At 44.6% G+C, this 27,858-nt stretch overlaps 1 protein-coding gene across 7 annotated transcripts in view; it reads left to right on the top strand.

Annotated features, from left to right (window-relative positions):
* WWOX (WW domain containing oxidoreductase) overlaps positions 1 to 27,858 on the top strand; it is a 711,319-nt gene that overhangs the window by 52,997 nt on the left and 630,464 nt on the right. Inside the window, exon 6 of one of the 7 annotated variants that reach the window (XM_059153122.1) lies at positions 22,875 to 23,009. The exons of the other annotated variants lie outside the window; for them this stretch is intronic. Within the exon in view, the coding sequence (XP_059009105.1) occupies positions 22,875 to 22,883 (9 nt within the window). The 3' untranslated portion in view covers positions 22,884 to 23,009. Of the gene's footprint in view, positions 1 to 22,874; positions 23,010 to 27,858 lie in introns of those variants that run through there. 7 annotated transcript variants of the gene reach the window in all.

The following is a 27,858-nucleotide window of genomic DNA, read 5'->3' as shown; positions in this document are numbered from 1 at the left end:
AAATGAAGAGCCTCTGGAACTGGGGTTCAGTACCTGTGTTGTTAAGCAGTCCTCTTTAGGAGGATGTGATCTACCTCATTTATGGCTGTAAGTGGATTATGGACTAGGGTCCTCTCCCTCTAAGACAAGCACCTAATTTTTCCTGAAGCATGGCAACAAGCCCATATGGCTGGCTGAATAGCACGTTTACTTTCCTGTTTTCAGGATGGGGTGGATTCTCTTTTATTTAGCAGCACTGTCTGGCTGTTAGGAGTCCATGTGAGTTCTCTACGTTTGGGACACTGATAGATGTGTCTGAGTGCCTCCTGTGCTGTGCGGTTGATACTTTCCTTTCTTCCATAAGTATTTATCCAAGGCAAGTTCCGTTGCTGTGTTTATGGAGGTGTGGCCCGTCCCACTCTCCATCCTGAAATCTGAGGACCTCCAGAGGCATCGTATACAAAGAACTATAGTTGATCGGGTATCAAAACGCGTTTTATAAACAACCGCAAGTCCAGCAACCCAGTGTAGAGCTCTCCGAAGGCCCAAGAGGGGGCTCCCACTTCCTCTCTCTTCTCTCACCTTGTTACCATTCCTGAGCTTTAGATTCTTAAAACTTGGGAAATGAAGTGTCTCATCCTGGGGAGCAAGGAGGTTGAATAGAGCTAAAAGGAGCTGGGCCTGAGACCATCTGTCTGCCCACCGGTTGTGTGCAGGATCAAAAGCGGCCATGGCTAGGGTTGCTGGAGGGAATCAAAAGAGTCGGGGAGGGGGCGCCTGGGTGGCTCAGTGGGTTAAAGCCTCTGCCTTTTGGCTCAGGTCATGATCCTAGTGTCCTGGGATCAAGACCCGAGTGGAGCCCCGCATCGGGCTCTCTGCTCAGCAGGGAGCCTGCTTCCTCCTCTCTCTCTGCCTGCCTCTCTGCCTACTTGGGATCTCTGTCTGTCAAATAAATAAATAAAATCTTTAAAAAAAAAAAAAAGAGTGGGGGAGGTCAGCCTGCCTCACGTGTGCCAGGCCCTTACTCAATCTGCTTATCACTTAAAAGACTTCACATATAGGGGCTGCCCATTATTGAAATGTGGGGTCCAGTGAATATTCAGAAGCTCTAGCATCTACTAGAGATGGAGATAACCAGCGAGGTGGGCAGAACTAGCCTGGTCTGTGAAGAGGGGCTGGCTGATGGCCCTCCCTTGGAGGTGACCCACCTGATTCCTCAGAATGTGGCTTGGACCTATTCCCCATCATAAGGGAGGAGTGACTCAACTATGTTTAGTTTGGTGAGAAACTTTGGTCCCCAAGGAAGACTTCGAGCCCATGCTTTTCTAACTTCTGCTTTTACTTGGCCTAGACTTCAGGTTTTACTAGAGACTGGTTAGGATGACATGCCCTTGGCCGGGAGGATGCAGCAGGGATCCAGCTCAGCTGCTCTCGTTTTCTCATGGGTATTTTAGCCAAGATTCCCAAGAGGTCTAGAGAAGGCAGGCTGAGTGGTCTTCAGGATACCTCCTGGGCAGATAGGGCAGATCATCTCCAGCTGATGGCCATTGCTATAAAATATGCTCTGTTATGTCACCCTGTGACCTTGGATGAGTTTCTTAACTTCTCCAACCATGGTTTCTTCATCTGTAAAATACAAATAATTATATCTATGCCAGGAGACCTGAGTAGTTGTGAGTATTAAATGCACTGACCATGTGTCTATGTAGTATTTAGCATGTTGCTGGGGGTAGATTGGGTATTCAGTTCCATTTCATCCGCTGCCATGAGTAACACTAATATCAATTTCTTATTCGTATGTGAAGGTACAAGTGATACTTACCCTTCTTAACCTCTCCAGATGGGTCCAAGAGGAGCTGTAGGGAGGATGTTTATCAGCATGATTCAAGTGGAGTTGCAATGAATTCTTTCTTTGTCTTCCTGTGTCTGGACTCCTACATTTTATTAGATGTGTATTTAGTTTGTTGATTAGTATTTTCCAGTGGAGCTCATATTAGCACTCAACTGTCATTTGAAAAGCCATCTTAATTATTTATGAGATTGCTTTTTCTTTTGTATTTACAAAGAAATACACTTTGCATATATTTAGGAAAGATGATTAAGGGATCAGTCATCAGGAACAGCTAGCGATGGCTTATACCAAAATGGTTATTGAGAAAGCAGGGCGATGAGGGGTAAAAAGAAAAGATTTATTAGTCAGAGGTAATGGGATATGCATGTGTTAGGGAGAGCGCATGCCCGGTTGACTGTAACCACACAGTTTGATGCTGGCGGGACTGAAGTGTCATAATTATTCCCGTCTTCGATTGAGTTGATAGTGAGGCTGTTTATCTCATTGGAGGGAGGGCATGTGGAAAGCTGACAGAATCGTGTCCTATTGCAGCCTCACTGATAAGGATTGGAAATGATGGTTTTAGTAGTATTTGCAGATATGGAGGGCTTGGTACCAAGCAGTGTATTAGGCACATGGGTTTGACACTTCTCTGTGCTTTTAATAGACACCAGTACCTTATGTTTTCGTGACATGGTATTAAGAGTGAAGGGGTGGGATGCTGAGGAACAAATGGCTTGTATTTTTGAGGACCACCGGAGAAATTCAGCTACTGTTAGACTCCCTCAGATGTACTCAGTGGCTTTGGGATCTGGTGTAGCTTTGGCATTTGTGGGAATTTCCCCTTTGAGAATAAAAGCTTAAATTCCTTAATGTGGCTTTATAGGTTAGAGGCCTTCGGTATGATGCCTTCTTTTATGCAGTGTGAGTGTTGGGGGGAGGCAGGCAGCTCGTGATGCTTGTCTGAGTTGGTGACTTGGCTCGGGAAGGATGACCATCATTCAAGGCATTGTGAGTTAGAGGGCTCATCCCCATTGTTCTGAACCTTAGCTAAACGAAAAATATAAAAACTATTAATATTATTAATAGTTGTAGATTATTGGGAAAAATACATCTTAAATCAGCTGCTAGATTGGTTCCTCATTTCTTTGCTTTAAAAATTGTTTTTATGTGTAGTATTGGATTTTCAATAAATAAAGTATGATATAAATAAGTCTGCGTGCCAGTGAGAACTATATAAACCACTTGCTTAAATCAATAAGCACATGCACACACACACAAAGGTAAAGATAAAGTTCTAGAGTTTCCTCTTAGGACACTTCCGTTTTCAAAATGTCACGTTATTATTATCCCCTGCATATGGGGTTGAGTGTTCATATTTGTGTCTCTGTAAGGCATGTTGCTTAGCGCTTAGCAATGAAATATCTATGGTATGTGTTAAACCCACTTTGCAGATGAGGCGCTGGATGCTAGCTGAGGTGAAGGGGCTTGCCTAGGCTCACCAAGCTGGGAGTTTGGGGGTGGATCTTGGGTGTGAAGCCATATTTGCCTGGCTCCAAAGCCATCTTGTAACCTAATCCAAAATTCCTGGTGTGCGTTGTGTAAAAAGACCAGCCTCTGTTTTTCAAAGTCTTTTCCAAAGACTGTATTCATAGAGGGTTGCATGTTTATATGTGAATGTTTCTCTGTTCATGATAACGAGGGTCTCTGTGACTGCCTAGGAGAGAGAGCTTCCTGGGTCCCTTTTGGTAATCTGGTGGAGCTGATGTACCTCACCTCACCAAATCCGCTCTCCTACCCAGACCTCCACTCCAAGTGGCATATGGAGTATTTACTGTCCTACTTGGGTTGCTTATTTGACCTTTCTTGTCACAGGCTCTGGAAAGATTCTTTATCAGATAACAAATGATATATTCCCCTCATTGACATAATTGTTGTTAAAATATTCTGAGTTTTTAAAAAAAAAATCTGAGTTTTCTCTGTCTCCAGAATGCCCCAGACTTGTGCCCACTCCTATCCTTGAAGTTTTCCATTTCATTTCTCATTCTGAACGTTTTTGCCCTGACACAGTCTTGTGTGCTATTCATTGTTCTTTGATCACTGTCTCTGTGTCTTCATTCTGCCTTCTTTTTTCCCAGCCCCCCTGGCCACCGCTCACAGTCTTGAACTGAATCTTTCAAACTTTATATCCATTGTAACCTTTGTATAATGAGGGCTGTGATTAACTATGGGGTTTAAAAGAGTGGAAGTCAAGCATAGGAGGCTAGCTCCAAACCATCACTCCCAATCATGTGAAACCCAAAGCAGATGCATCCTTTCATTAATATGGTGTCCCCGAGTTCTTATTAAGCAATTTTGACATAGTTTGAAGAGACGGATTTCATCTTGAAATGGTGTTCAGCCAGTGGCTCAAAGGCCTGCTTCTGGCCACTAGGCATTCAGCCTCCATTACTTAAGAGGGAAAAAACATGCTAGAGACTGTTTTTTAATATTTATTATGGTGCATTTACAGAGAGTCTCCGATATTGCAGTTGTTAGATTAGACAGAGAGGAGAGACAGTGAAACCTCCTGCGCAAGGACAGATGTAGAGATACACGTAGATGGGACAGCCTAAGAATGGGGCAGTGCACATGGTAATAGGTTAGGGTTTATTTCAAGTGTTTATTTAAAATAGACTAGTTTTAATTTATAGGGAGACAGTGCAGTGGAGTGCAGGGAGCCTCCGCTTTGGAGTCATACAGACTTGGGACTCTGTGCTGGTTCCAGCACATGCTCATTGGGTATCGTTGGGCAAATTTCGTTATGTGTTTGAACCTTGGTTTATTTACCTTTGGAATGGTGCTGGTAATTGCTCTTGGTCCTGGTGAAGATGAAGTGAAATAACAGACACTGTGATCTTTTGATATGTGGTAAGAAACAGCATTTGGTCTTCCTCCTGGTTTCTGGTGTGAGCGCCTAAAAAGCCTTGGACTTTCTTAAGTGGTGGGAGCCCTAGAGGTGTCTTGTGTTTTGTGAATGAGCTGAATTGTGGAACCCACCCAAGGGTGCGGGCTGGTTTCTGGTGAAGCCCACTGTATGATCAGAGGGTTGGAACTTCCAGTCCCACTCCCTGACCTCCAGGGAGGGGAGAGGGGCTGGAGATCAAGTTGAATCATCAGTAGCCGGTGACCTAATCAACCATGCCTCTGTAATGAGGCCTCTGTGAAAACCCCAAAAGAAGAGGGTTCATAAAGCTTCTGGATCAGTGAACACGTGGTACACCTGGAGAGTGGTGCCCCTACAGAGGGCAAGGAAGCATTTGCTCTTTCTCACATACCTTGCCCTCCATATCTTTCCTACTTGGCTGTGCCCAGGTTATATCATTTTGTAATGAACCTGTGACTAGTGATGTAATGGGTTCCATGAGCCACTCAGGGTCTCAGAAGGCACTTACTCTCTTATGTAGAGTGTGGCGCACACATGGTAAAGACTCAGGAAGTGGTATCTTCAGGAGAGGCTGACTTATTCACCGTATCCCTAAATTAAACAAATAGTCTCAGAAATCTTGTCAGAAAATGACTTAAAAAAAAAAGATCAGAGTACTAGGACATGGTGGAGCCTGTCTTCATCTGCCCATCGATGCATCAGTTAATATTCAGATGCACTAAGGAGCAGGGGTTTCCTCCCATCCCCACGGCGTAGAGAAGTGGGCATCCACCTGCCCGGTGCTGGTGGAACAGAGCTGGCCGGACTTCCACTGAGCCTGGGCTTGCCGATGGAGAGAAGTGGAGAAAGAACCGACGCTTTGACCCATTGGGCACTCGTCCCTGCCGCTTAGTCAGCTGGGGGGTGCATATGCGACTGGCTTTTGGAGACCCTAAAAAATGAAGCCTCCCAAGTATCCATGCTGGTTTTAGAATCTATTCATCGAGTCTTTGATCCTCTTCTTCTGAGGAGGTGGAGCCTGATTCCCCTCCCTTTGAATGTGCGCTGTGCTTAGTGAGAACCCTAATGAATAGCATGGGGCTGAACTGAGGGAGTAGGACTCCCAGGGAGGGTCATAAAAGGCACCTAGCTTCTTCCTTCCTTGCTGTCCTGGATCACTGCCGCGGGGGGGCCGGTTGCCATGTGTTGTGAGGACACTCACACGTCCCTGTGGAGGGGCCCACATGACGAGGAACCCAGGCCTCCCACCCAAAGCCTCCTGAGTGGGCCTTCTTGGAAACCTCCAGCCTCCTCAAGCCTGCAGGTGACTTCCGCTGTCAGATTGTCAGCGACCTCGTGAAGAGCTTGAGTCAAACCCACTCAGCATTCCTGACCCATAGAAACTTGGTGAGGTAAGAAATGCTTACCGTTTTAAACCACTGCGCTTCGCGCAAGTGTGTCACGTAGCAGTGGGTAACACGCACGGGGGCCATGACTTCAAGAGCAGAAGGATCTCTGGAGAGGAGCTGGACAAGTTCAGAGGTCAAGAACTGAACACTCGTCCAGTGATTGTTTCCAAATGCAAGTTCTTAGGGCGGTGTCAACTGTCCATTCACCTCATTTGACCTCTTTCTGACGTGCAGACCACTCATACAGCATCCTGGAGCAGAGACCCTCCAACTCTGGTTTGTATCCTTGCAGTGATGGGTAAGCTCCTCCCTCCCCAGGGAGCCCTCCTGTTTCTGTGAACCTCTCAGTTACAGAGTTCTCTCTCATACTGAAGGCGGCTTCTTTCTCTGAGTGTCTCCTACTCACCGGCCCTGGTCCTGTCCTCCGAGTTTCCCTGGGCTGCCTTCTCATCAGAATCCGCCTGATGCCTGCATCTCTCAAATTCCCTAAATAATAAATCAAAGGTTATTGAAGACTCCGGGTTACTAAAAGTTGGCAGTCAGGCTGGCCCTTCTCTCCGCTCTGCAACCTCTGGACTCTTTTATTATTGGAGTCTGGGATGCGCCTGGTAAAACTTGGCAGCGGGGAGAGCTCCGTCTGTTCCGGCATCCTTCGGCGGGCGGCAGATGCGGAGCCCAGACCCGCTTTGCCTTCCCTGGAGTTAATGAATCAGTGTGAATGAAGAGCACAGTCTCCTTTTAAATGACCGAAGAACACTGCGCTCATTTACCCAGCGATTCTCAGAGTCTAATTGTTCCAGCTACAATGTGATCTGTAAACTGGGTAGCTGGGAGAAACTTCAATGCATCTTTGTAATGGCTTTGTTGTTGTTTATTGAGAGGGACTAATTAACTTTGATCATTGCACTAATATTGTGGCACTTTGACAGCCTTTCAGATTTATGACTCTGGGAAAATAAACAAATGAAATGCAGGTGCTGGAGCAGAAAGAATAAGTTATTACTGAACTTTAATTACTTGGAATGTGTAGCCAGGAGAGAACTAGTTGATGAATTATAGGATGCTTAAAATCTGCATCGAAATGTAAGCAATATGAAGACCAAAATGAAGGGGGGGCGGTGGGAGGTGCTATTTTTTAAGGCAGGAAGGGAGAGGACATATCTCTCATGGTGTCCGTAGTGTTTCCTGGATTAAGCCTGGTGGTTTCCTATGCTGCACAAACTTTGATGGTGCCTCTCAAACCCCTTCCCTGGCCCAGTGCTGCTGTGTCACTGCAAGAGTCACCATTGAATTTGTTTGAAATGTAGATTCTTGGGCCTACCCCCAAACCCAAGGGATTAGAGTTTCTGGATGTGGGGCCCAGCAATGTGTGTTTTGCAGTCCCTCCAGGAGATTCTGATTCACACAAAGTTGAGAAGCGCCACTCTGCAGTTCTCAGGCTGTTTCACTGATCGATGAATCGATTGATTTTTTTTTTTTTTTAACTATAAAAGAGCAGGGACAGATTTTTATCTTTGCTTACAAAAATTAGATGTTCTTACAACCTAGTTTGCTAATGAATCCAAAGATTTTCAAACGGTCTTTTTAAATGGTACAAATATTTATTAAGTATCTACTATGTACTTGGTATAGTGGGTGATAAAAGTTTAGAATATTGTCATTGCCATGCTCACTGACATGGGTTATAGTACCCATGAGCACAGTGAGAATGGGACTTTTAGGACTCATGAAAGATGTTTTCTCCAGGAAGCAGGAGAAGGAGCTATTGGCAGGCTTTAGTCGGCTGAGATTGGGGTGAGGCGGCACATTCCAGGGCAAGGAAGAGCATGAGCAAAGGGAAGGGGAGTAGTCAGGTTTGGACGCAGTGTTGGGGAGGAGGCCGGAAGTTGCCACTGGAAGCCAGATTGTTCAGGACTGCAGATTCTGTTCTCCCAGGAGAATGGCCTTTGTTCTCTAGGTCCTGACAGCCACTCAGGGATCCAGGTCGGCATGATGCAGGTCCACACGTGGTGATGCAGTAAGGTGGATGCTCAGACTGAAATAGGGAAGGAGCATTGAGGCCGGAGACCCTGTTAGCCAAGCACTGGGTCAGCAGGGTTCAGGTGGCAGCCATGAGCTGCAAAGGACGAGACCGATGCTTACTATACTTGCTTATTTCCTGACGTTCGAAGAATGCTTTTAAATCCATCAACTGAGTCCCAAAGGATAAAAATAATCATCCCTTCCAATGTCTCCTGCTCTGAGAACATTTAACAAATTGTGGGGAGGGGAATGGTCCTCATTCTTAGAAACTGTGAAAATAGAAACGTGTTTACTTATCTGCAGCCCTCTCTCAGGAGTAGGGTGATCAGACCATTGATTGTTCAAATCAGGAAATGCTGAGAGCCAGAGGAGGGGCTCTTAATAATTCCGCTGGGAGGGAGAGCAGCATAGGCAAGGAAGGAAACTATCAAGTCTGACCAGCCTACTTTTTTTTTTTTTTTTTTAAATTATTTATTTATTTTTTTAAATTTATTTGACAGACAGAGATCACAAGTAGGCAGAGAGGCAGGCAGAGAGAGGAGGAAGCAGGCCCCCTGCTGAGCAGAGAGCCCGATGCGATGCGGGGGCATTGATCCCAGGACCCTGGGATCATGACCTGAGCTGAAAGCAGAGGCTTTAACCCACTGAGTCACCCAGGCGTCCCTGACCAGCCTACTTCTGAGCACGTTATTCCAGTGATCCACCCCTGAGTGACGGTCTTCCCGTATGGCTGGCTTGGCTAGACTCCCTGTGGAAGGGGTAGGCCCAGCTTCTGAAGGGGCCAGGTTGAGGCTCATGCTGGCCTTGGTCCCTGTAGGTCTGGCTTGTCGCCTTTTAACAGTTGTCCTTTTAAGATGTTGCTGCTGCCACTCTCACAAAGACTCGGCCAGTCTCCTGCCCACGACTGTCCTTGTTTCTTGGACAGTTGCAAATGTGACTGCGACTCCACATCTTCTGTTGTCAGGCAGTCTGCTAAGGTTTTATTTCAGAGACCCTCCTTTTCATCTGATTTATCCCACTGTCTGGAACCTTCCGATCCCCCCTCTTGTGGGTAGTAGTGGGTGGGTATTTGAGGAGCAGGAACACATTTCAACATCAGACTGAGCCAGACCCTTTCACAAGGCAGATCTACCCAGAATGCCAGTTAGAAATAAGTAGTGGTCATTTTATAATTGCATTTGTTTGGATGGTTCACAGCTTGCCTGGACTATAAATGTGGAGAACTGAGAGCTAGTTAAGTGGGTATTTTCGGCTCTGGGTAAATTTGCATTATTGGTGGAAACACTGGGGCACTTGGCAGTGATGTCAGTGATCTTAGTTGTATTACAGGCCTGAGCCGCCGATTATGGCATCTGTGCAGATCTGCCAACACAGATGGTTTTGGGGAGACATCAAAGGAACAAAACTAATTCTACATTACTTTCAAGTGTATGTTAAAAATAAAGTTCTTCGTAGTCAATGTATGACCCACTGGGTTTTTTATGGTTCTTTTAGCCATTACTTTTAGGGGATATAGTAAAGATAAGAGCCACTTTATACAAGAATAAATGTCATGAAAAGTTCGGATGTGAATTAGTGAAGCTCTTTGTCTTTTTAAGGGCAGTTACGAATTAACATCACATTTGGGCATACTGTGTTTAAAAATGGTAGAATTTTTGGATTGTAAAGACGTGAGACCAGCCAGTTTAACTCTTTAACACTTGAGAGATGGGAAAACAGGCCTGGAGAGGGAAACTGGCCAGTCCAATATTATTTAGGCAGTTAGGCCTTCATTGAGACGTATTATCATGCTGTCCACTTACCTCTTGGAAAAAAAAAATTACACACACACACACAGGTTTTTAAAAGGAGCCTAGAATTGCCTGTAAGACAGAAATATAAGGACCCAACACTTAATGGTCTCTTGTGTGGTTTGCTTGAGTCTCCTCCTCATTTTTATGATAATAATAATGATGACAGTGGTAGCTAGTATTGTGTGCTAGTCACTGTGAAAAACACTTGCTATCCTTAATTCAGCTCATCTTTTTAGCAACCCTGTTGAGTAGCTAGTATTACAAATCCTGTTTTCAGAAGAGGATATGAGGCACAAGAGAAGTTTAGTGCCTTGTGTGAGCTCACACAGCCTATAAGCAGCAGAGAGGAAAGGATGTAAGAATGTCGGAGCCTTCCCAGTTCTACTCTTCTTTGTGTTGCCTCAGCCTGTAGCATGGTCAGCAGGAGGGTTAGACAGTTGGGCCTTGCTGGTTATAGCCCAAGCCGTGGCATCCCATCACCGTGGGGAGGGATGGTTTGGTTGCTTTGTTTTTGGAGACTCGACCAGCAGAAGGTGCAACCAGATTATTTTTCTAAAGTACTGAGCTGTGCAAATTGATTTTCACTTTGATGTTACTATGGTGCCCTCAAATTTTCAGCTGCCTTTTAGCTAGTTAAAGAAGGACTCATTGTTTATGGGACATGGTGTTAAGCATATTGCAATTCCAGTTCTTTGAAATTCACAGATTTCGATTTGGGAAATCTGGGAAAGCTGGTTAACCCAGCTTCTCCCGCTGCTCTGGAGCAGTGGGAGTTAGGTGCACTGAGGACTGGCTCCTAAATCAAGTCAATTTTGAAGCACAGGAGAATGGATCATTGACATAGAGAGGTCAGCTCTGAGGGTAGTGGGCACTGTGTGAAAATCCAGTGCATGGATCCAGGAGACCTCTGGTCCCTCCTCGAGAGTGTGTGGGATGGAGAGAGAGAAGGCGGATCACAAACCAGTAACTGCTTACAGATGAGAAGGCCTCTGATGATGCTGGGCTTCTGGAGGTGAACATAGGAACCTTCTCATTTCCTATTACTCAGGTCAGAATACCAGCTTGGTTTGGCTTTGCTTCTAATGTCCCTTTCCCTTTCAGTTAATAAGTAATCGTCCAGAAACCTGCCAAGGTAAACGTATATCGAAAGAGAATGAAGCAGAGAGAGAGGGATGGAGAGGCAGAGACATCAGGGGGTCGGGAAACATATGGAGACATATGGACATAGGGAGAAAGACAGACACACAGGCACACACAGGAGATGGGCACTGAGAGGAGGGACAGGAATTAAGGCACGAAGAGAGATGGAGAGAGATGGAGGGAAGGAGAGGGCAAGAGGGAGGAGGAGAGAGCGCACCTCACGGGGTGTGAATGTGGAGTGCCTCAGTGCCAGCCTCTGCAGGATGGGTTGGAGCACTGTTCTCAGCATCCTCTGATCATTTCTTGCCTAGAAAGGAGGAAATTAGAATTGTTGAGCTATGATTTGTTTTAATCAGAAAGAAATTGTCTAACATAAATCTCTGGGTGAGTGCTGGAAAAGCCCTAAAGCGGCCTGGAAAAAAAAAATCAATACTTTGCAAAGGAGGAATGATTGTTCCAATTCGTGGCTTAATTGACTTTAAGCCTTAATGAAGCTCAGGCCAGCTCCGCTGCACACACTTCCTGGTTGGGCTCAACAGTGGAACTGCTCTGGGAGAGGAGGAATTTAGGGGGGTTATTTGGTTCTTTGCTGTTGACGCCACTTTCTAATTGCATGGGGCTACCTAGTACCAGATAGCAATTTTTTTTTTCTATGAAGAGAGTAAATTTCTTTTTCTGACCATTTTTAAATTTAATTTTTTTTAACTTTTAAAAAATTTTTTATAAACATATAATATATTTTTATCCCCAGGGTACAGGTCTGTGAATCGCCAGGTTTACACACTTCACAGCACTCACCATAGCACATACCCTCCCCAGTGTCCGTAACCCCACCCCCTCTCCCAACCCCCCTCCCCAGTAATTTATTTTAAATTACAGCTTTTTCTATTGGATGCATTCATTTATGTTAGATTTTCATTCCCCAAGTGAAGTTTCACTGATGCTGTATAATTAAATATAGATTTCTTAAAAAGATAGTATATATTTTAAATTTATAAGTGGATAAACTGTGTGTATATAAAGACTTTATTGAAGAGGAGTAGATCGCTCACCTGATCAGCATGATGGATGCTGGAAAGGTTTCCTTTTGCATCGTGCATTCCTGTTCAGCTCTTTGGCACCTGCTTGGAGGGGTTCCCGAAACTCAGTCACTTCATCTGTCTGAAAGGATTGATCTGTAAGATATGTTACGTGGGCATAAGCAACAGACTTGGGATCCAGGCTGCCTGAGTTCAAATACTCTTTCTGGTGTACTCTTTCTGAACCAGTCAGCCTGGGTCCTTGCAAGGAACCTGCATGCCTCGTGTGTGCTCTCCAAGTGTTAGCAAGGATAAGAAAGATTGTTTGAGGCTCCTGTGAGGTGTGGCCTGGGCTGCCTGTCCAGGTTCATCTCTTTCCATTCTTTTCCTCATCTCACTGTCTCAGACTCGCCATTCGTCCCAAACCCCCCAGGGTCTCTGCTTCTCAGCCTGGAGTGTTTTCCTGTGCCTGGAAGGACCTCGGCTAAGCTTGTCCTTGTTGGCCTGGCCAGTACCTCCACATCCTGCGAGGCCCCCGACAGCTGTCCTTCCCACAAAGCTTCCCCACTCTGCCGCCTGCCCTTCCTCCGAGTCAGGTGCCGCCTTCAAGTATTAGTGATGAGACTAAGGAAGCAAAGGCTTTGACTCCAGGGAGTGGACGGTCCCTGCTTTGAATGCGTACTGCTTGTTGGCCAGTGGTCTCCCTACTCAGCAGCACGCATGCGTTGACAGCTTTTCATATGCCAGGCGTCCCACTAGACTCTGAGTGTGTGTAGACACATAAGACATTGTCCTTGCCCTCAGGGAGTATAGGTGTGTCTACAGACATGTATATTAGCAACAACAACAACAACAACAACAACAACAACAGCATACAGGCTTTGGTGGGTGTGTGTGTCTGTGGGCTGCCCGGGAGGAGAGCCAGACTTGGTTTATGGTCTGAGCTCAGTTGGCACATTGGCAGGAGCAGACTCAAGACCTGGGTTTCTCATCACTTTTGGATGGTATAGGACTGGTCGGTTAGAAGTATGAAGGTTTTTCTTTGATTCTAGCCATCCAGTTAGTGGGTTACAAGCACAGATTTTGGAATCACCCCAGCTTAGGTAGGAATCCTAGCTGTTGTTCCCTGGTAGCGTGTGATCTCAGTCAGGACGCTCCTCCGTGTACCTCTTGATTTAACTGTGGTTAATGGGATCCTGCGTCCCTGAGTGCTTGGAGGCTTGTAAGGAGTAGAGAAGAGTGCCCGGCTCCCCGCCCATGCTCAGTAACATGTGCTTAGCACTGCTCGCCGTGTGGACAGCTTCTGAATGTCACCTCCCCATGCCTTGCATGCTTTGGGTTCTAACCCATTAACGGCGTTCCTACCTTCCTCTCTTCCCACCAGCACCTCTTGCGCCCACGTGGGGCTGGCCTCCCGAGCGCCAGACAGAGCCTGCCCGGGCTAGGTTTGCTTTGTGCTCAACAAAGCTTCCCCTCTGTGGCACTGGATTTTGTAGGACAGTGATAGTTTCCAGAAACCTCTGATCCCTGAGCCAGCTGGGAGAAAATGGAAGCATTCTCGGGGCTTCTCAGCTCGTATCCTAAAAGGCTGCCCAGACGCTTAGGGCAGGCTTCGGTGGCTTCACGTCAAGAACGCTATCACGGCTCTGAAATAAAACGTCCCGCAGTGCTGCTCACCGGGATCGCCTCCTCCTCTGAGGTGGTAAGGTCCTCCAGGTGGCAGAAGCCACTTCCCATGACCAGCACCTCTCCCTGTGAGGATTGAGAGGGGGGGGAGCTGCCAGGACTCCAAACGTTCAGATGCCCTTCCAGCTGGTGGTAGGATTGGTCTTTTGAAGTCCTCAGAGAAGTGGTTTCATGTTCCGATTTCGTCGAGGCCGGCTGGGAGAGGCCACGGTCTAATGCAGTGACTCACCGTGTCATTCCTCATCTTGTCACAGAAACTGACCTCATACCACCACGGTCACTTTCTCTCTAGCAAGGGCCCTCTTGTAGAAATAGTCATGAATTTGGTCACTTACAGTCGTCAGGGTTTTATGATTTGTGGAGGATTTATATCTGAAAGAAAATGGATGAGTTACAAATATTAAACAGCTCAGCCGGCACCCGCATGATGAATCTCTGGGATCTCTTTTTTCCCTTCTTCATGCTATAAACATATGGCATGAATTTTCTGCTCTCATTACAGATGCTGAGAGAAGGCAAAGACAAATATTTATATTACATTCATGTTTTACAGTAAAAACACTGTTCGGTTTGTTTATACAGTTCCACTGTTACAGTTTTTATGGCTGGTAATGAAACCACTGTAAAAGCGAGCCTGGGTTACAGCAGATGCGATAAGCCCCGATATGCGGGGAGACACCCGGGATGCAATCGTTCGTGTCCCATGCACGGAGTCAACAACCGAGTTCTGTGTTAGGACAGGCCGGCGATGCTGTAATAACAAACCACCTTGGAATCTCTGGGGCTTAAAAGAAGAAAGGTTTATGTCCTGCTCCAGCTCCGTTTCCATCATGAGCTGCTGGGGTAGCTGCGTCTAACAGGGGAGCTCACTCAGCCCCGGGGACCAGCAGAGCAGCCCATGCTGCTGGGTACTGTGACAAAGGAGGAGAAAGGCACGTTGACCCCACGCACTGCACAGCGTGCTTCTGCTGGGACGCGACGATGTCACATAGGCTCCCATTCCAGCTTCAGGTGCAGGAGGGGTGCCCCCCGCCCCGCGGAAGGAGGTGGAGAGCTGCAGCATCTGAGGGCTGCCCTCGGCACTCCCTTCTGTGGTTACTTCAAGCCTGTCTCTAGTTACCGCCCTGATCTTCCATGTCTGAGACGACTTTGAACCTGAAGGAGACAGGCAGGGCATCAAAGACCCTCCTGCTGATTGTATCCAAACCCCTTAAAATTGGTGAGACTCTATCTTCATTTCATGATGATCTCGATAAGAAGGATCCACAACTGTTCCCAGAAAAAAATTTCAAGGCCACAAAACTTTTTCAAGTTGAGCTGTGATTTTGGCTTTCTTCCCCTTCCCCCTCCCGTTCTTAATAGCCTCCTGTCTGGAAGCTCATCAGTAGATCGAGCTCCTTCAAGACCTCATCGCCCTCCAGCGGTGTCTCCTGCCACCGCTAAGTAAGCCACAGATTGCTGGTGGTAACCATTCGTTTAAAGGAAATGAAAAGCTTTAATTATGAAAACAGTCCAAGTGAGTTTTATTTTTATTTTTTAAAGATTTATTTGTTTATCTTTGAGAGAGAGAGTTGGGCGATGGAGGAGTGATAGGGGAAGAGAGAAACTCAAGCAGACTCTGTGCCAAGCATGGAGCCTCGCCCGGGGCTCTATCTCCGGACCTTGAGGTCACGCCGTGAGGCAAAACCAAGAGTCAGATGCTCAGCCGACTGAACGCAGGTGCCTTGAGAACGGCCCAGGTGACTTTTAACGGCAACATAAAGGTGGTAGCGAGAGCCGAGCTGTCCCCTATGGTAGCCACTGGGCCCATGTGGCAGTTGAGTGCCTGGCACAGACTGAAATGATTTGTAAGTATAAAATAAAATACCTGTCAGATTTTGAAGACTTTGTGTAAAAAATGTAGAATATTAGCATTTTTTATATTGCTTTCATGCTGAAATGATATTTTAGATATATGAGGTTAAATAAGAGTTAATTTCATCTGTTTCTTTTTACCTTTTTTGGGATATGGCTTCTAGAAAATTTAAATTACACATGGGGCCTGCATTATTTCTACTGAACAGCATTGATCTAAAGGGCAAGCATGAAGGAGAAAAACGAACTAGGATCTTACTCTCAGATCACTAATTGCTAGAACTCAGTTTAATCTGGTAATTTTTATCCTTTGACCTGTTGGCATTTTCTACTAGATTTCGTTTTTTAAAGAACCTTTTAATTCAAAATAATTTTGGGCTGTCAGAAAGTTTCAAAGACTAGTTCCAGGAGTTTCTGGTTATCCCTCACCCAGCTTCCCCAAATAATAACATCTGATCCAGCGCTGGTGCCATAATCCCATACGGGAAACCCATATTGGTACAGTGCCAGAAACATGTCCTCATTTGTGTGTGTGTCTGTAGTTCTATGAAATGTTATCCCACACATATAATCATACATTCATATTTGTGTACCCACCACTCAATATTAGGATACCAAACTTCTATCACAGCAAAGAAACACCTTTCGTTTTTATTCTTTGAGTTTCTTCTTAACCAGGGCTGTTACTGAGGGTAAAACTTGTAGGTAGTTTAGTAGCAAAAGATGTTCTTGGCCCCTAGGTCTGTTCATTTGTCTGCTTATCCCATCCTTAAGCACGTGGCTGAATTATGCCAAGCTTTACAGGAGGTCCTGGGCAGACGCAACAAAGAAAAACCTGCTCTCAGGGAACCCGTGGTCTTTGGAGAACTACTTTCACCAGAAGATGAGACATGTCATCATAGAATTGGTGCCTTGACCTGCCGAAGACAGGAGAATACCCCCAGCTCTCTCTGCTAGGCCTCAGGACATAACATGTTTTGCCCCTCCTTTACTGCGCCTTGGCCAGGGTGCTTACATTCCTCCAAGTTTTCAAGGAGAAAGGAGCACCATTCCCCTCAACAGGCATTTTGTGTGATGTAGCCAAGCCAGGTGTTCTGTGAAATTTGCACTGGATCTAATTCCCACAATTACAGTGTTGCTTTTTGATTTTTTTTTTTTTTTTTTTTTTTTGGTAGAGCCTCAGAAATTACATTAGAAAACTTTGGAAATAGTTGTGTGTGTCGGTGTGTTGGGAAACTTTTTTAAATGAAAAGGTTGACTAGGTTTTTGTTCCTATGGCTATTTAAAGTAGGCTTTCTTGATACGGATCTTTGTGTGCTAGGTCTATATCCATTTCGTGTTAAGGTGGAGGACAGTGCATCCTGATTTTTAACAAGCTAGGAGGCCATGGAGAGGCACCTCTCTGTGTTTTCTCCGGGTTCAAAAACCCAGGGATCAGAGCCCTACATAAATCTCCTCTATGTCCCTTTCTGTTTTTCCACATCATTTTTAAACATATTGTCCAGCTGCAGACACCGTATTCCTTGATTTCACTTTGCCTGAACAAAGCAGGAGCATTATGTCCACCAGTTCTGTGGGTGATACATCAGCATGGTGTGTTTTTTTTTTTTTTTTAAAGATTTTATTTATTTATTAGACAGAGATCACAAGTAGGCAGAGAGGCAGGCAGAGAGAGAGAGAGAGGAGGAAGCAGGCTCCCCACTGAGCAGAGAGTCCGACGCGGGGCTCGATCCCAGGACCCCGAGACCACGACCCGAGCCGAAAGCAGAGGCTTCAACCCACTGAGCCACCCAGGCGCCCCAGCATGGTGTGTTTTATCTGTGATTAATCCAGGAGTATGTTTTCCCACCCTGCTGGAGGATGGAATCTTATTCACAATGATTGTTTTCCACTTTAGGATCTGTTGTGACTTTGGAAATCTTAAACTGACGAAAAGTAGTTTTGGACATACACTTAGTGGCCATGAGAGTCCCGTGATGATGGACAAGAAATCTAATTTCTTTGAGCCTCAGTGTCTACATGTGCGAATTAAAGAGACTTACAGTGATGTTTATCATATGATTTGTTGTGTTGGTACATGGACATCCAGTATTTGGTGTAGTATGAGGCACACTGGTGACGTTCTGTAAGCTGCATTTTTGTCCACATGATTGTCGTGTAGTTATAATAAAACTCGGGAGAGCCTCGAAGCGTGGGAGCTGCCGTGTATGGGTATTCAGTGAATGCTTGCATTTCACGTCCTCTCACCTGTTTGCTGAATGAGTGAGTGAGTGAATGAATGCACTTGAATTCTGCAGCCTCACTCACTTTCTTCTTGGAGATTGAAGGAAACTCTAAAAACCCTAATAGGTAATATAGAACCAAATCAGAAAATGAATAAACTAGTGTACAGAAGCTGGATGAATTTTTGTTATTTCCCTTCTGATTTCATTTTTTCCAACGAGGTCTTCATTTTTGTATGACGTGAATGATTACACTTGAATAGCTTCTTTGGTGGATGCGAGTCAGTTTCAGGGATGGGTGTTTCCCGGGCATTTCAGACCTCCTAGGGCTTCCGTTTCCATTAAGCATTATGGATACATTCCAAGAGTTTAATTAATATAACATCTCTTCATTCATTGTAATTCCTTGCCAGTGTTATGAGAACTTGGGAGTGTTTAGTTTCTTACTCGGTTGATTAAAAGGTACTTTCTATGGTTTTCCAACTAGCTGTTGTCCATGGAATTTATTACTTGTCAATGAATGTTAAATCAATACAGCTAAAGTAACCAAAGTGGTGAGAAGAGCTTTCATCCAAACATAGAAGACTAGTTTGCTTGCCTCAGTTGGGAAAAATAAGGTTTTCAGACTACAGATTGGAGTAATAGGGTCATATTTGAAAAATCCCAGAGTACCAGGAGTATTATTTGGAAGTTTTGAGGAGCTAACTTTAGAAAACATTAACAGGAATACTTCATAGAGAAGGCTGTAAACGACAGCCTGTTACGGTGCGGTCCAGGCTGAGGGTTATTGGCTTACCGAAGGGGACCAAAAGATCTATGGATCTTAAAATCCCTAATGGATAATGGGTGTGTTGGTGTGTGTGTGTATGTGGGGGGAGGCATGTCTTTTGAAATCATGTAAATTATTTTTGTTGGGGCCATTGGAGAAAATGGAACCTACATTTGATGAAGTGTGGCACATCTTCTGTTTTGATTCCATGCTTGGCTAACCATGAAGATTAGATTAGATCCTGCTATAAAACTACTTTGGAGGGATGGGAGGGAGGTGGGGAGTGTCAGAGAAGGAGAGCAGGGTGAGGGGGCGGGAAGAATTTGGAGGGGCAGGCAGAGGTGAGGTCGGTACCAGAGTTCCTGATAGTGCTGTTAAGGTTTGCATTTAAGTTGTGGCTGAGAGGGAGCAGCTCATCTGCAGGACGGAGTTGCAGGAGGCAGGTTTGGGGCCGAGTTATGCCAGGAACAGGAAGGAGCTTGGGTTCTTAGGCCAGGATTTGGTAGATTCCAGAGGCAAGTTGTGACACGTTCTTGGGAAAGATCTTCAGGGCTTCAGCAAACGTGTGCTGCGGGGCCTCCCGGGAGTCCCCGCCGCTGGTAGCCCAGCCGCCGTGACTTTGCCCTTCACCCCTGCTTACCGGTAGTCATCGACACTTTTTGCTGTTGTGATGATGCCGCGCAGAGGGTACCCCCGCCTCCATCCTCTTCTCTGACGGTGCAAGTTCATGATGAAAATGTGTGTGTCGCTGCTGCAGTGCTGTTCATTAGTCCATTTTCACAGACTTGTGAAGAGGGTCAGAAGTAGAGCCATACACAGAGCATATAAAATAGGACGACAGCCCTTAAGTGTACTTTTGAGAAAGAGAAGGGATCCAGGAGTTAGTGGGAAGACCAGAGGCTGACATAATAACAAACCCTCTTACCCCCTGCAGAGCGCCCTCCACGGACCCAGCTCCCCTGCTGCGGCAGCTGTGGTCTGGTCCCGCACCTCCTCCCCCCCGCGCTAGCAGCAGCTCCAGATCACTCCTCTCTGGTCCACCTGGTCACTTTCTGCCATCCAGGGACTGCGTAGCAGGTCTCTAACTCTCAGTTTCTCCCCATGTCAACCTCGCAAGGCTGTATGTAGCTCGTGTCCGTTCCAGTCAGTTCTGTTCTACAAAAACAGTAGGAGGGGGAGTTGGGCCCCATTTAGAATGGTTCGGCTCGGGTGCTGCATCTTTTTGGTGGCTGCCTGTGATCACACTGGTACTACATGGGGAAAGCATATTGAATTTGGGTCACCATCGCTTGGTTTGAATCCCAGCTCAGCTTCTGAGTGGATGCCCAACCTGAGTCAGGTAATTCATTCCTGAGATCACACTGCGTACTTCATGGGTCGTGAAGTGGCTGTGGTAACGATGGGGCACTCTGGACACGGTGCCTTCCCCGTCACAGGTTCGTATACTTCAGTTCCTTCTGTATTGGCCCTCTGAACTCCACTTGGTATTGACTTGGAACCCCGGCCATCAGGAATCTGATAATCAAATGACTTCCTTAAGGCCTTCACTTTTGTCTAGAGCCTCTGGTCTTAAATGTCCGAACACTAACGATGAATACCAGCTTCAGGCTTACTTGTTTCCTTTTCTACTCCCTTTTAAGAGATGAAATTGGGATAAAATATATTTTATGTGCTCCCTTCTGAACCCCTGTGGTGAGGACTAGATGGGACGAGATCGTGCTGCTGGACCACGGGGTCATCCCATCAAGACTAGTGCCACTAGCCACATGGCCCCTTAGGAAAGGTGAATTGAATTCGCTAGCTTGGGTGATCTTCTGGTCACAGGTAGGGAATGTAGAAAAATATACTCCTTCCGATCGAAAATAGCAGAATAATGAGTTTCTAATATATGTATTTGAGCTTTGAACAAAATGCTCCAAAAACATATCAGATGGTCTCAATATTTTAGAAATTTCCATTTTAAAAACCTCAGAAACCTGTTTTTTACACATTATATATAATACCCCACATAAATATGTTAATTCCATTTTATTCCTTTCAGTCTCTCTTTTTTTCTCCTGTACATGATTGCTGTTTTTATAGCTATAGTTTGGTGGAATTAACATGGATTTCCTACATGGGGCAGGTTGTGGATGGGGATTTACAACAAGGCGGGTTCTTGATCCTTGGAAGGGACGCCTGTCTGAGGCTGGATTTGAGGGTGGCATTTCAGAGTAGTACAGGGAAGACTAGAAAGTGCAGCTGTGTGGGAAAATGAATTGGAATAAGGACTGGCGTGGTTCTCAGAATGCCCAGGATATTTGACCACAGGAGCAACATAGCTGAGAAATGATGGGATGCTTGTGCTTGGAATATTTTTAGTTAATTCGCTTTGGTGGTATTGAAAGTAGGACACAGAGAACGCCAATTTGGTAAGGAATAGCCCACAGTTATAGGGAGGATAACAAAGATGACGCTGTCTGTTCGTTCTTTAGGGCACTTTAGTTAACCTGTTCCTGTTTCTTCATATGGAGAAGGAGAATAAGGGACAGCTGGGTGGCTCAGCTGCTTAGGCGTCTGCCTTCGGCTCAGATCATGATCCCAGGGTCTGGGGTCAAGTTTTGCATTGGGCTCTTTACTCAGCAGGGAACCTGCTTCTCTGCCTGCTGTGCCCTCTGTTTGTACTCTCTGGCTCTCTCTCCCTCCCTTTTTCGTTCTCTCTCTCTCTCTCTCTCTGCTAAATAAATAAATAAAATCTTTAAAAAAATACATAAAAGTGTAATAAAAATAAGTCCCATGTCCCTGGGTTTTTGTGAGAAAATAGTGGGTATTCATAACAACTTAGAACAGTATGTGGTACATAGTAAACACTTCGTAATATTACTGGTCTTTTGCTTTTTTGACAAAGAGCATAAGCAGGGGAAGCAGCAGGCAGAGGGAAAGGGAGAATCAGGCTCCCCTCAGAGCAGGGAGCCTGATGTGGGGCTCAGTCCCAGGGTACCCTGGCCTCTTGTTGTTTTCGACCAGTGACCATTTGTTACTCTAAAGCTCTAATTATTGATAGTGGTCAAAATGTTCTCTTCCTTGCCCATGTTGTGGCAATAACTATTTTTAAAAAAGAAGCTTTTATTCATTAGATGAGAATTTATTATGGTCCTAGTGCTGCTATAGTTGAATATGATAAATTCTGTGACTTATGTAAAATACACCAGTATGATTTGAATCTTGTGGTAGAAATCTAATTGGCAAGGATAGTGTCTGAGTCAGCCTTTGCTGCTGTAACAAGCCATTGCAAAATTTTCAAGGGTCTGACGAAAACAAATGTGTATTTCTTTGCTCATGACACACGAGGGCTGAGGTTGGCTGTGGTTCTGCTGTCTTAGCTGGGCTTCCCTGGGCTGTTTCTCACGACTTCTCATTCCAGGACCTAGCTTGCAGAGAAGTGACTAGGGCCATGCTGTCTTCACGACAGAGGGCAAAGCTAGAGGGACTTCTGCTTAGACCCGGATGTAGCTTATGTCTGCTTCATGTTCCAATAGCACATCAAGTCTCATGGCCAAGACTGACACATCCGTGGGGCTGGAAGGGGTATTACACCTTCAAGAAAGCATAGCAAAGGCAAGGAGGGAACACTAATTGTGAATCCAAAATACAGTACACTAAATATGGTTTTCCTAACACTGGTACCATTTATCTTTCCTAAAATACTGCTTCACCAATTTGATTATCCTTTCACTTTAAACTCTTTTTAGCAGTTACAACTTAAATGCACACATGCCGAAGGGAGGAAGGAAGGAAGGAAGGGAGAGGGGGAGGGAGGAAGATCTGAAAGAGTAAGGAAAATATTGACCAGTCTTGGTTCTGAGAATGAAACCAGTGGTCTTTGCAGTGACCAGCATCCCATTAACCGAGCAATAAAGGCCTAAGTAGGAAATATCAGCTCATAGTCCTTGAAAGAAGCATCCAAATTTACGGCCTTTCCCAGACTTCTCTAATCGAGGCTGTTTTCCCTCTAGATGCCTTAGTCAATCAGTAATTAATTTGAAATCCAAAGTTTCATTAAGTGTTATTGAGTTCCCTCACACTGACGTTTGTAGTGCTATATTTCTTTAAAATCACAAACCATTTTTCATACTGTCGTTTGCATATTTTAACAGAAAAGATTGCAGTTCTGGTATAAATGACCCAGTTTTCTGGATGTATTTACTTGGATGTCATAAACTTATTATCCTTCTCTTCCACTTCATTGCTTTCTGCTTTTCTCAGGTATTTTGAAATCATATTTAAAACATCATTGCAGCCTCTGAATTCAGTCTAAAGTAGAAATAAATTTCACCTGGTGACTATTTTCAAAACAACCCCAAGTGGTGGTCTTCTGCGGCTGCAGCCCCATGAAGCGTCTTGTGAAAAATACCAGTGTTTGGAGGATGACAAGAGCCGGGCGTGAAGCAGTGGCAACATTCCAGGGGATTTGCGTGAATACAGTTGCTTAAATGAAGAGGGGGGCAGTCTTAGCCAAAGATAATTTGTTCTATTTTGTTGTCGTCGTAATTTTTGGAGGGTCGGGTGAGAGTGAAGATGCACTTTTTTAAGATTTACTTTTGAAAACCAACCTGCTGCCCCTTTTAAGTCCACGAGCTTTGTGACCTTGATCTTCTGCAGATGGGTTTACTGTAGCTGCTTCCTGGGTGACATGTTTGTGTTTTAATTAAAAACAAAAATGTAAGGTATTACTTAAGAATCCAAAATCCTGGCTTCTCTTAAAAATGCTGGAAGACATGGCAAGAATTAGCTGGGACTGAGTAGTGGCTCCGGCAGGGAAGCCTTCCCTCCAGCCCCTGCTCTGCTACCCCGTGAGTGCTGCTCCTGCCTGGTTCTGCCCTCATTCCTGAGCCTCTTAGACTCCCTTCTTTTTCACTCTTGGGACTTACAATGTGCTAATATTTTATGTAATCTTGTCATGTGTCGTATTTATTGGTTCTTGACTGCCTCTCCCCAGGAGAACGTGAGTTTGCATGGAGGACAAATTTTTGCAAATTGCAGGCCCTATTTAATAAAGTTTGTTGACGGAATCAGTGAATTGGAGTTGTTACCTGGCTGACATCTGCACTTAGAGATTTTTCTGCTTTCTGTTAACTAAAGATACTGCTGAATATTCCCCCACCCAGGTCCGCAGACCCATCAAGCTATTCTGTGCCCCAGTACCTTGGTATGTGACGTCAGTTTACCTGCAGAGCTCCATCCTTCTGTTGTTCAGACCCTGTTCTTCGAGCATTATCCCGTACATGAAACTTTTCCCAGGGTCTGCACACTGACTGGAACTCACCCTTTTATTAAGCCTGACAGGTTCCCCCATGTCACAGTTTTACCAAAGAATGCCTGAACTCCTTGAGGAATAGGGATGTGACTAATCATCTCTGTGACCCAGCTCCTGGTTTCCCTCCCCTGGTTCATAGAGGATGACTAAATGGCCTCCAAATGAATTCAGGTATGTCAGCTGCTGAATGGTCGTGACCACTGGCCACCTTCTAGCAATTTCCACATGTTACAGTTGGGAATGATATGAGAAAAAAACCTGAATTCCATTCCAAATCAGCTTTTGAGTTTGTTTCCTCACTTCCTGTGTCTTGTTCCCAGGAATGGAAGACATGAACCAAAAAAGATAGAAGTATCTATTATTCTTTTTTTTTTTTTTTTTTTTTTTTTTTTTTTTTAAAGATTTTATTTATTTATTTGACAGAGAGAAATTACAAGTACACTGAGAGGCAGGCAGAGAGAGAGAGAAGGAAGCAGGCTCCCTGCTGAGCAGAGAGCCCGATGCGGGACTCGATCCCAGGACCCTGAGATCATGACCTGAGCCGAAGGCAGCGGCTTTACCCACTGAGCCACCCAGGCGCCCCAGAAGTATCTATTATTCTAACATTCCAGTTTCCTTTTGTTAGACAAAGAGCAGAGATCTGTGTTTTATCTCAGATGGTCACCTTTGCCCTATTCAGGGCACTTTTTGGCAGGAGAAGATAATTTATTGTAAGGGCATAGATTTTCTTGTAATACTCTATCTTAAAAAAAAAGTTTAATCAGATGATTGTACCTTTTAGCCATATCTACAATTAATTTGAATGTATTATAAGCTGGTTAAAATATTCCATTAATGAAAAAGGTAGGCCTAGCTATGGTAAATACACTACTAAGTGTTTATAGTACATTTCATATTTTACATGATTTCCTTTATAATTCTGCTTATCTTTTCATTCTAATTCCCTGAAGGACATATAAAGGAACCCCTAAAGAGAGTAATTACTGTTGTACTCTTTAACCAAGGCTCCTTTTGCAAAGAGAAATCTGAGCTGCTTTTTAAAGAAGGCTGTTTTTAAATAAAAATGCAAATAAGCTACTTTGTAACCACATTAATTACCCACCTAGCCTCTTATTACCATGTTTGTATTGTTTGCAAATACTATTTACAGTCGTGTGGAAATTAACATTACTGGTCCTGAGGAAAGATTGTAGTGGGGAGGTTGTGCTTTGGAACCAATTAGGGCGAACCTTGTCTGCACCGAGACTCTGGGGAAAAAACACAGCCTTGCAATGTCAAATAATAGCATTAGCTCTGACTGCATAGGCAGAGCGCTGTAATTATATTATTGGCCCTATTTTGCTTCTGCAATGAATTTCATTGCCTGCATTGTAAAAATCAGCAGGCAGCAAAGTTTCTGCTAATGATTTAATGTACTCTGTGATCATTTTGGACAAAAGTCATGGTAAGATCCATGAGGCAATTTTATCACCCCCACTGACTGCTGCCTGGGTTGAGCATTTTAAGTGAGGGCAAAATGTGATTCTGATCTCCTTGTTATCCTAGTGGAATCCTTCCCACATGGAAGAGAAAATTACCCACATAATATGTAAGCGTGAGTTGAGGGTCACCCCAGTGCCAGGCATGGTACCAGGCACTTGACCTCCATTACTCCTCATTCCTGAGTACCTCTGTGGTCGGTGATTTCATCTCCTTTTTATAGGAATGGTACCGAGGTCCTGCTTCAATATAAACGTACTGTGTGGACGACAGCATGAATAGTGATTGAATTAGCTCCCTCTCACATCAGGTATAATATAAATGATGCAGCCTTTTAAAAATTTTTCAATTCAGCTAATTGGTGACTGAGCTTTATGTTTTGTGATGTTTTAAAAATTTACATCAAAATATCTTTTGGATTTAATGAATGCTTTCCACGTGCTTTGAAGTTAATTTGAATCTGAGTTTAATAAACATCGCCATGGAACATTTGTCCCATCCTTTTAGGAAGTGTCTGTGAATAAACTTGTTCTGTGGTGCAGAGCTATGTATTCTTCCAGAGTTCATGCAAGGAGAAAGGGGGAGAAGGGGAATTTTAAGTCTTCATTACATGCCATATGTTTACAGGCATTATCTAATTTAATCCTCATGTAACAACACGAAATGGATATCAGTGTCCCCATCTGACAAATGAGGGAGAAGTCAGTGAGAGGAAGTGAGCAGCTTGCCCGAGGCTATGCTGCTGAGTGCTTGGCAGAAGTAGAATTTGAAAACAGAGCCCATGTATTTTAACTAAACCTAATAAACTGGCAAGGTCATAGATTACTCTTTCCTTCCCCCATACTAGTTTTTTGTTTTTTTTAAATTTTTTCCCTTCTCCCACTTTTTTTATTTTAAAGTAAACAGTGAGTGCTTGGTAATTGTGGAACAGATGACATTTTCACTCCGTTGCCTAAGTCTGTAGTTTATTAACCAAAAAGTTACTGCTGTCCCCTTGCAGTGTTTGGTAAGCCATCTGATTTCTGCAGGTGCTTACACTCCAGCCCTCTATCTGCAGGCTGCCTTCTTCCTCCTGAGGCAGGTGCATTTGGGGAGTTTAGCCCAGGCTTTGAGACTGACTGCTGCTTTTTTGCATTTTAATGCAGGGAATCTCCACCATTCAAAGGAGGTCACCTCTCCAGAACCTGTGAACCAGGTTCATACTGGAGGAATTAAACTAAAACCCAAATCCAAAACAACAATGAACCAAGCCTGTCTGCCCCCATGCACACAGAAGAAAAGTAACATTTGCAGCTATTAGAGAAAAAATCAAGTAGTTCTGAAGGACTAACAATAGTAAGCAGTAGCTCTTACCCTACCCTTCTTACTCTGCTTTTGTCCACTCATTGATTCATTCATTCAGCAGTTCTCCATGGAGAATGGATTCTGTGCTGGGGACTTTTCTGATGAACAAAGGCAACCACGTTGGTGTTTTTGATGCTTCCAGGGGCTGCCTCCTGTTTTTTTTTTTTTTTTTTTTTTTTAAGACTTTATTTATTTATTCGAGGGAGAAAGAACATGAAGCAGGGAGGGTCAGAGGGAGAAGCAGGCTCCCTGCCGAGCAGCGACCTCCCCCCCCCAACCCCTCCACCCCATTCTGGCCTTGATCCGGGGACTCCAGAATCATGACCTTAGCTGAAGGCAGTCGCTTAACCAACTGAGCCACCCAGGCGCCCTGCCTCCTATGTTTTAATGGATTGCTATTTCTTGATCTATAAATTTCAGGGACTCGCTAATGATTTTTGCTGTTACGGATGTGGATTCAGCTCACTTACACTACCTTCAATGGTTATATCTCCTTCTTCCCATTATGTTTGTAATGTCAGATTTGTATATGATATATTTATATTGCACATTCTATACATTATAAGCATGTGTGTGTATGCATTTATGCTGTATCTGTTCATGTGTTTATATGTGCATATTTATGAGAAGTTTGTGTGGGTTTTCTAGAACTCTTCTTGACTCTACCTTATTAGGTGAGCCTGTTGGTGCCCCCTACTGGTCCTTATATCTTTCCTTTTCCTCTTGCCCCCCAACTTTGCTACTTCTATTGTGTCATGGATAATAACTGTTATATTCCATTCTATAACCACATTTAAGCCTCCTGTGCATATCTGTGGATTGATTTGAAAAGAAGAGAAACAATATATATTCACATCCTTATGGTTATAGAAATATTTCTTCCCCACGGGCCAATTAATGTGGCTCTGTTATATCTCCTTTTTTAGGCTTCCTGTGTCAAGACCTTTGGACAATGGACCTGATGTTCACACGGGTTCTCCCTTCTTATGCTCTTCCCATTGTTGTCATAATGGCATGCCCTTAGTTCATTAGAGCCATTGCGGGTGTCGATTCTGAATCGGCTTAGTGCCGGCTCACCTGATATTTTTGAGCCTGAGGAGGTGATCTTTT

Source organism: Mustela lutreola, chromosome 16 (genome assembly GCF_030435805.1).
Source record: "Mustela lutreola isolate mMusLut2 chromosome 16, mMusLut2.pri, whole genome shotgun sequence".
Classification (NCBI taxonomy): Eukaryota; Metazoa; Chordata; class Mammalia; order Carnivora; family Mustelidae; genus Mustela; species Mustela lutreola.
The sequence above is the reverse complement of the archived record's forward strand: the minus strand, read 5'-3'. Positions and strand labels throughout refer to the sequence as shown.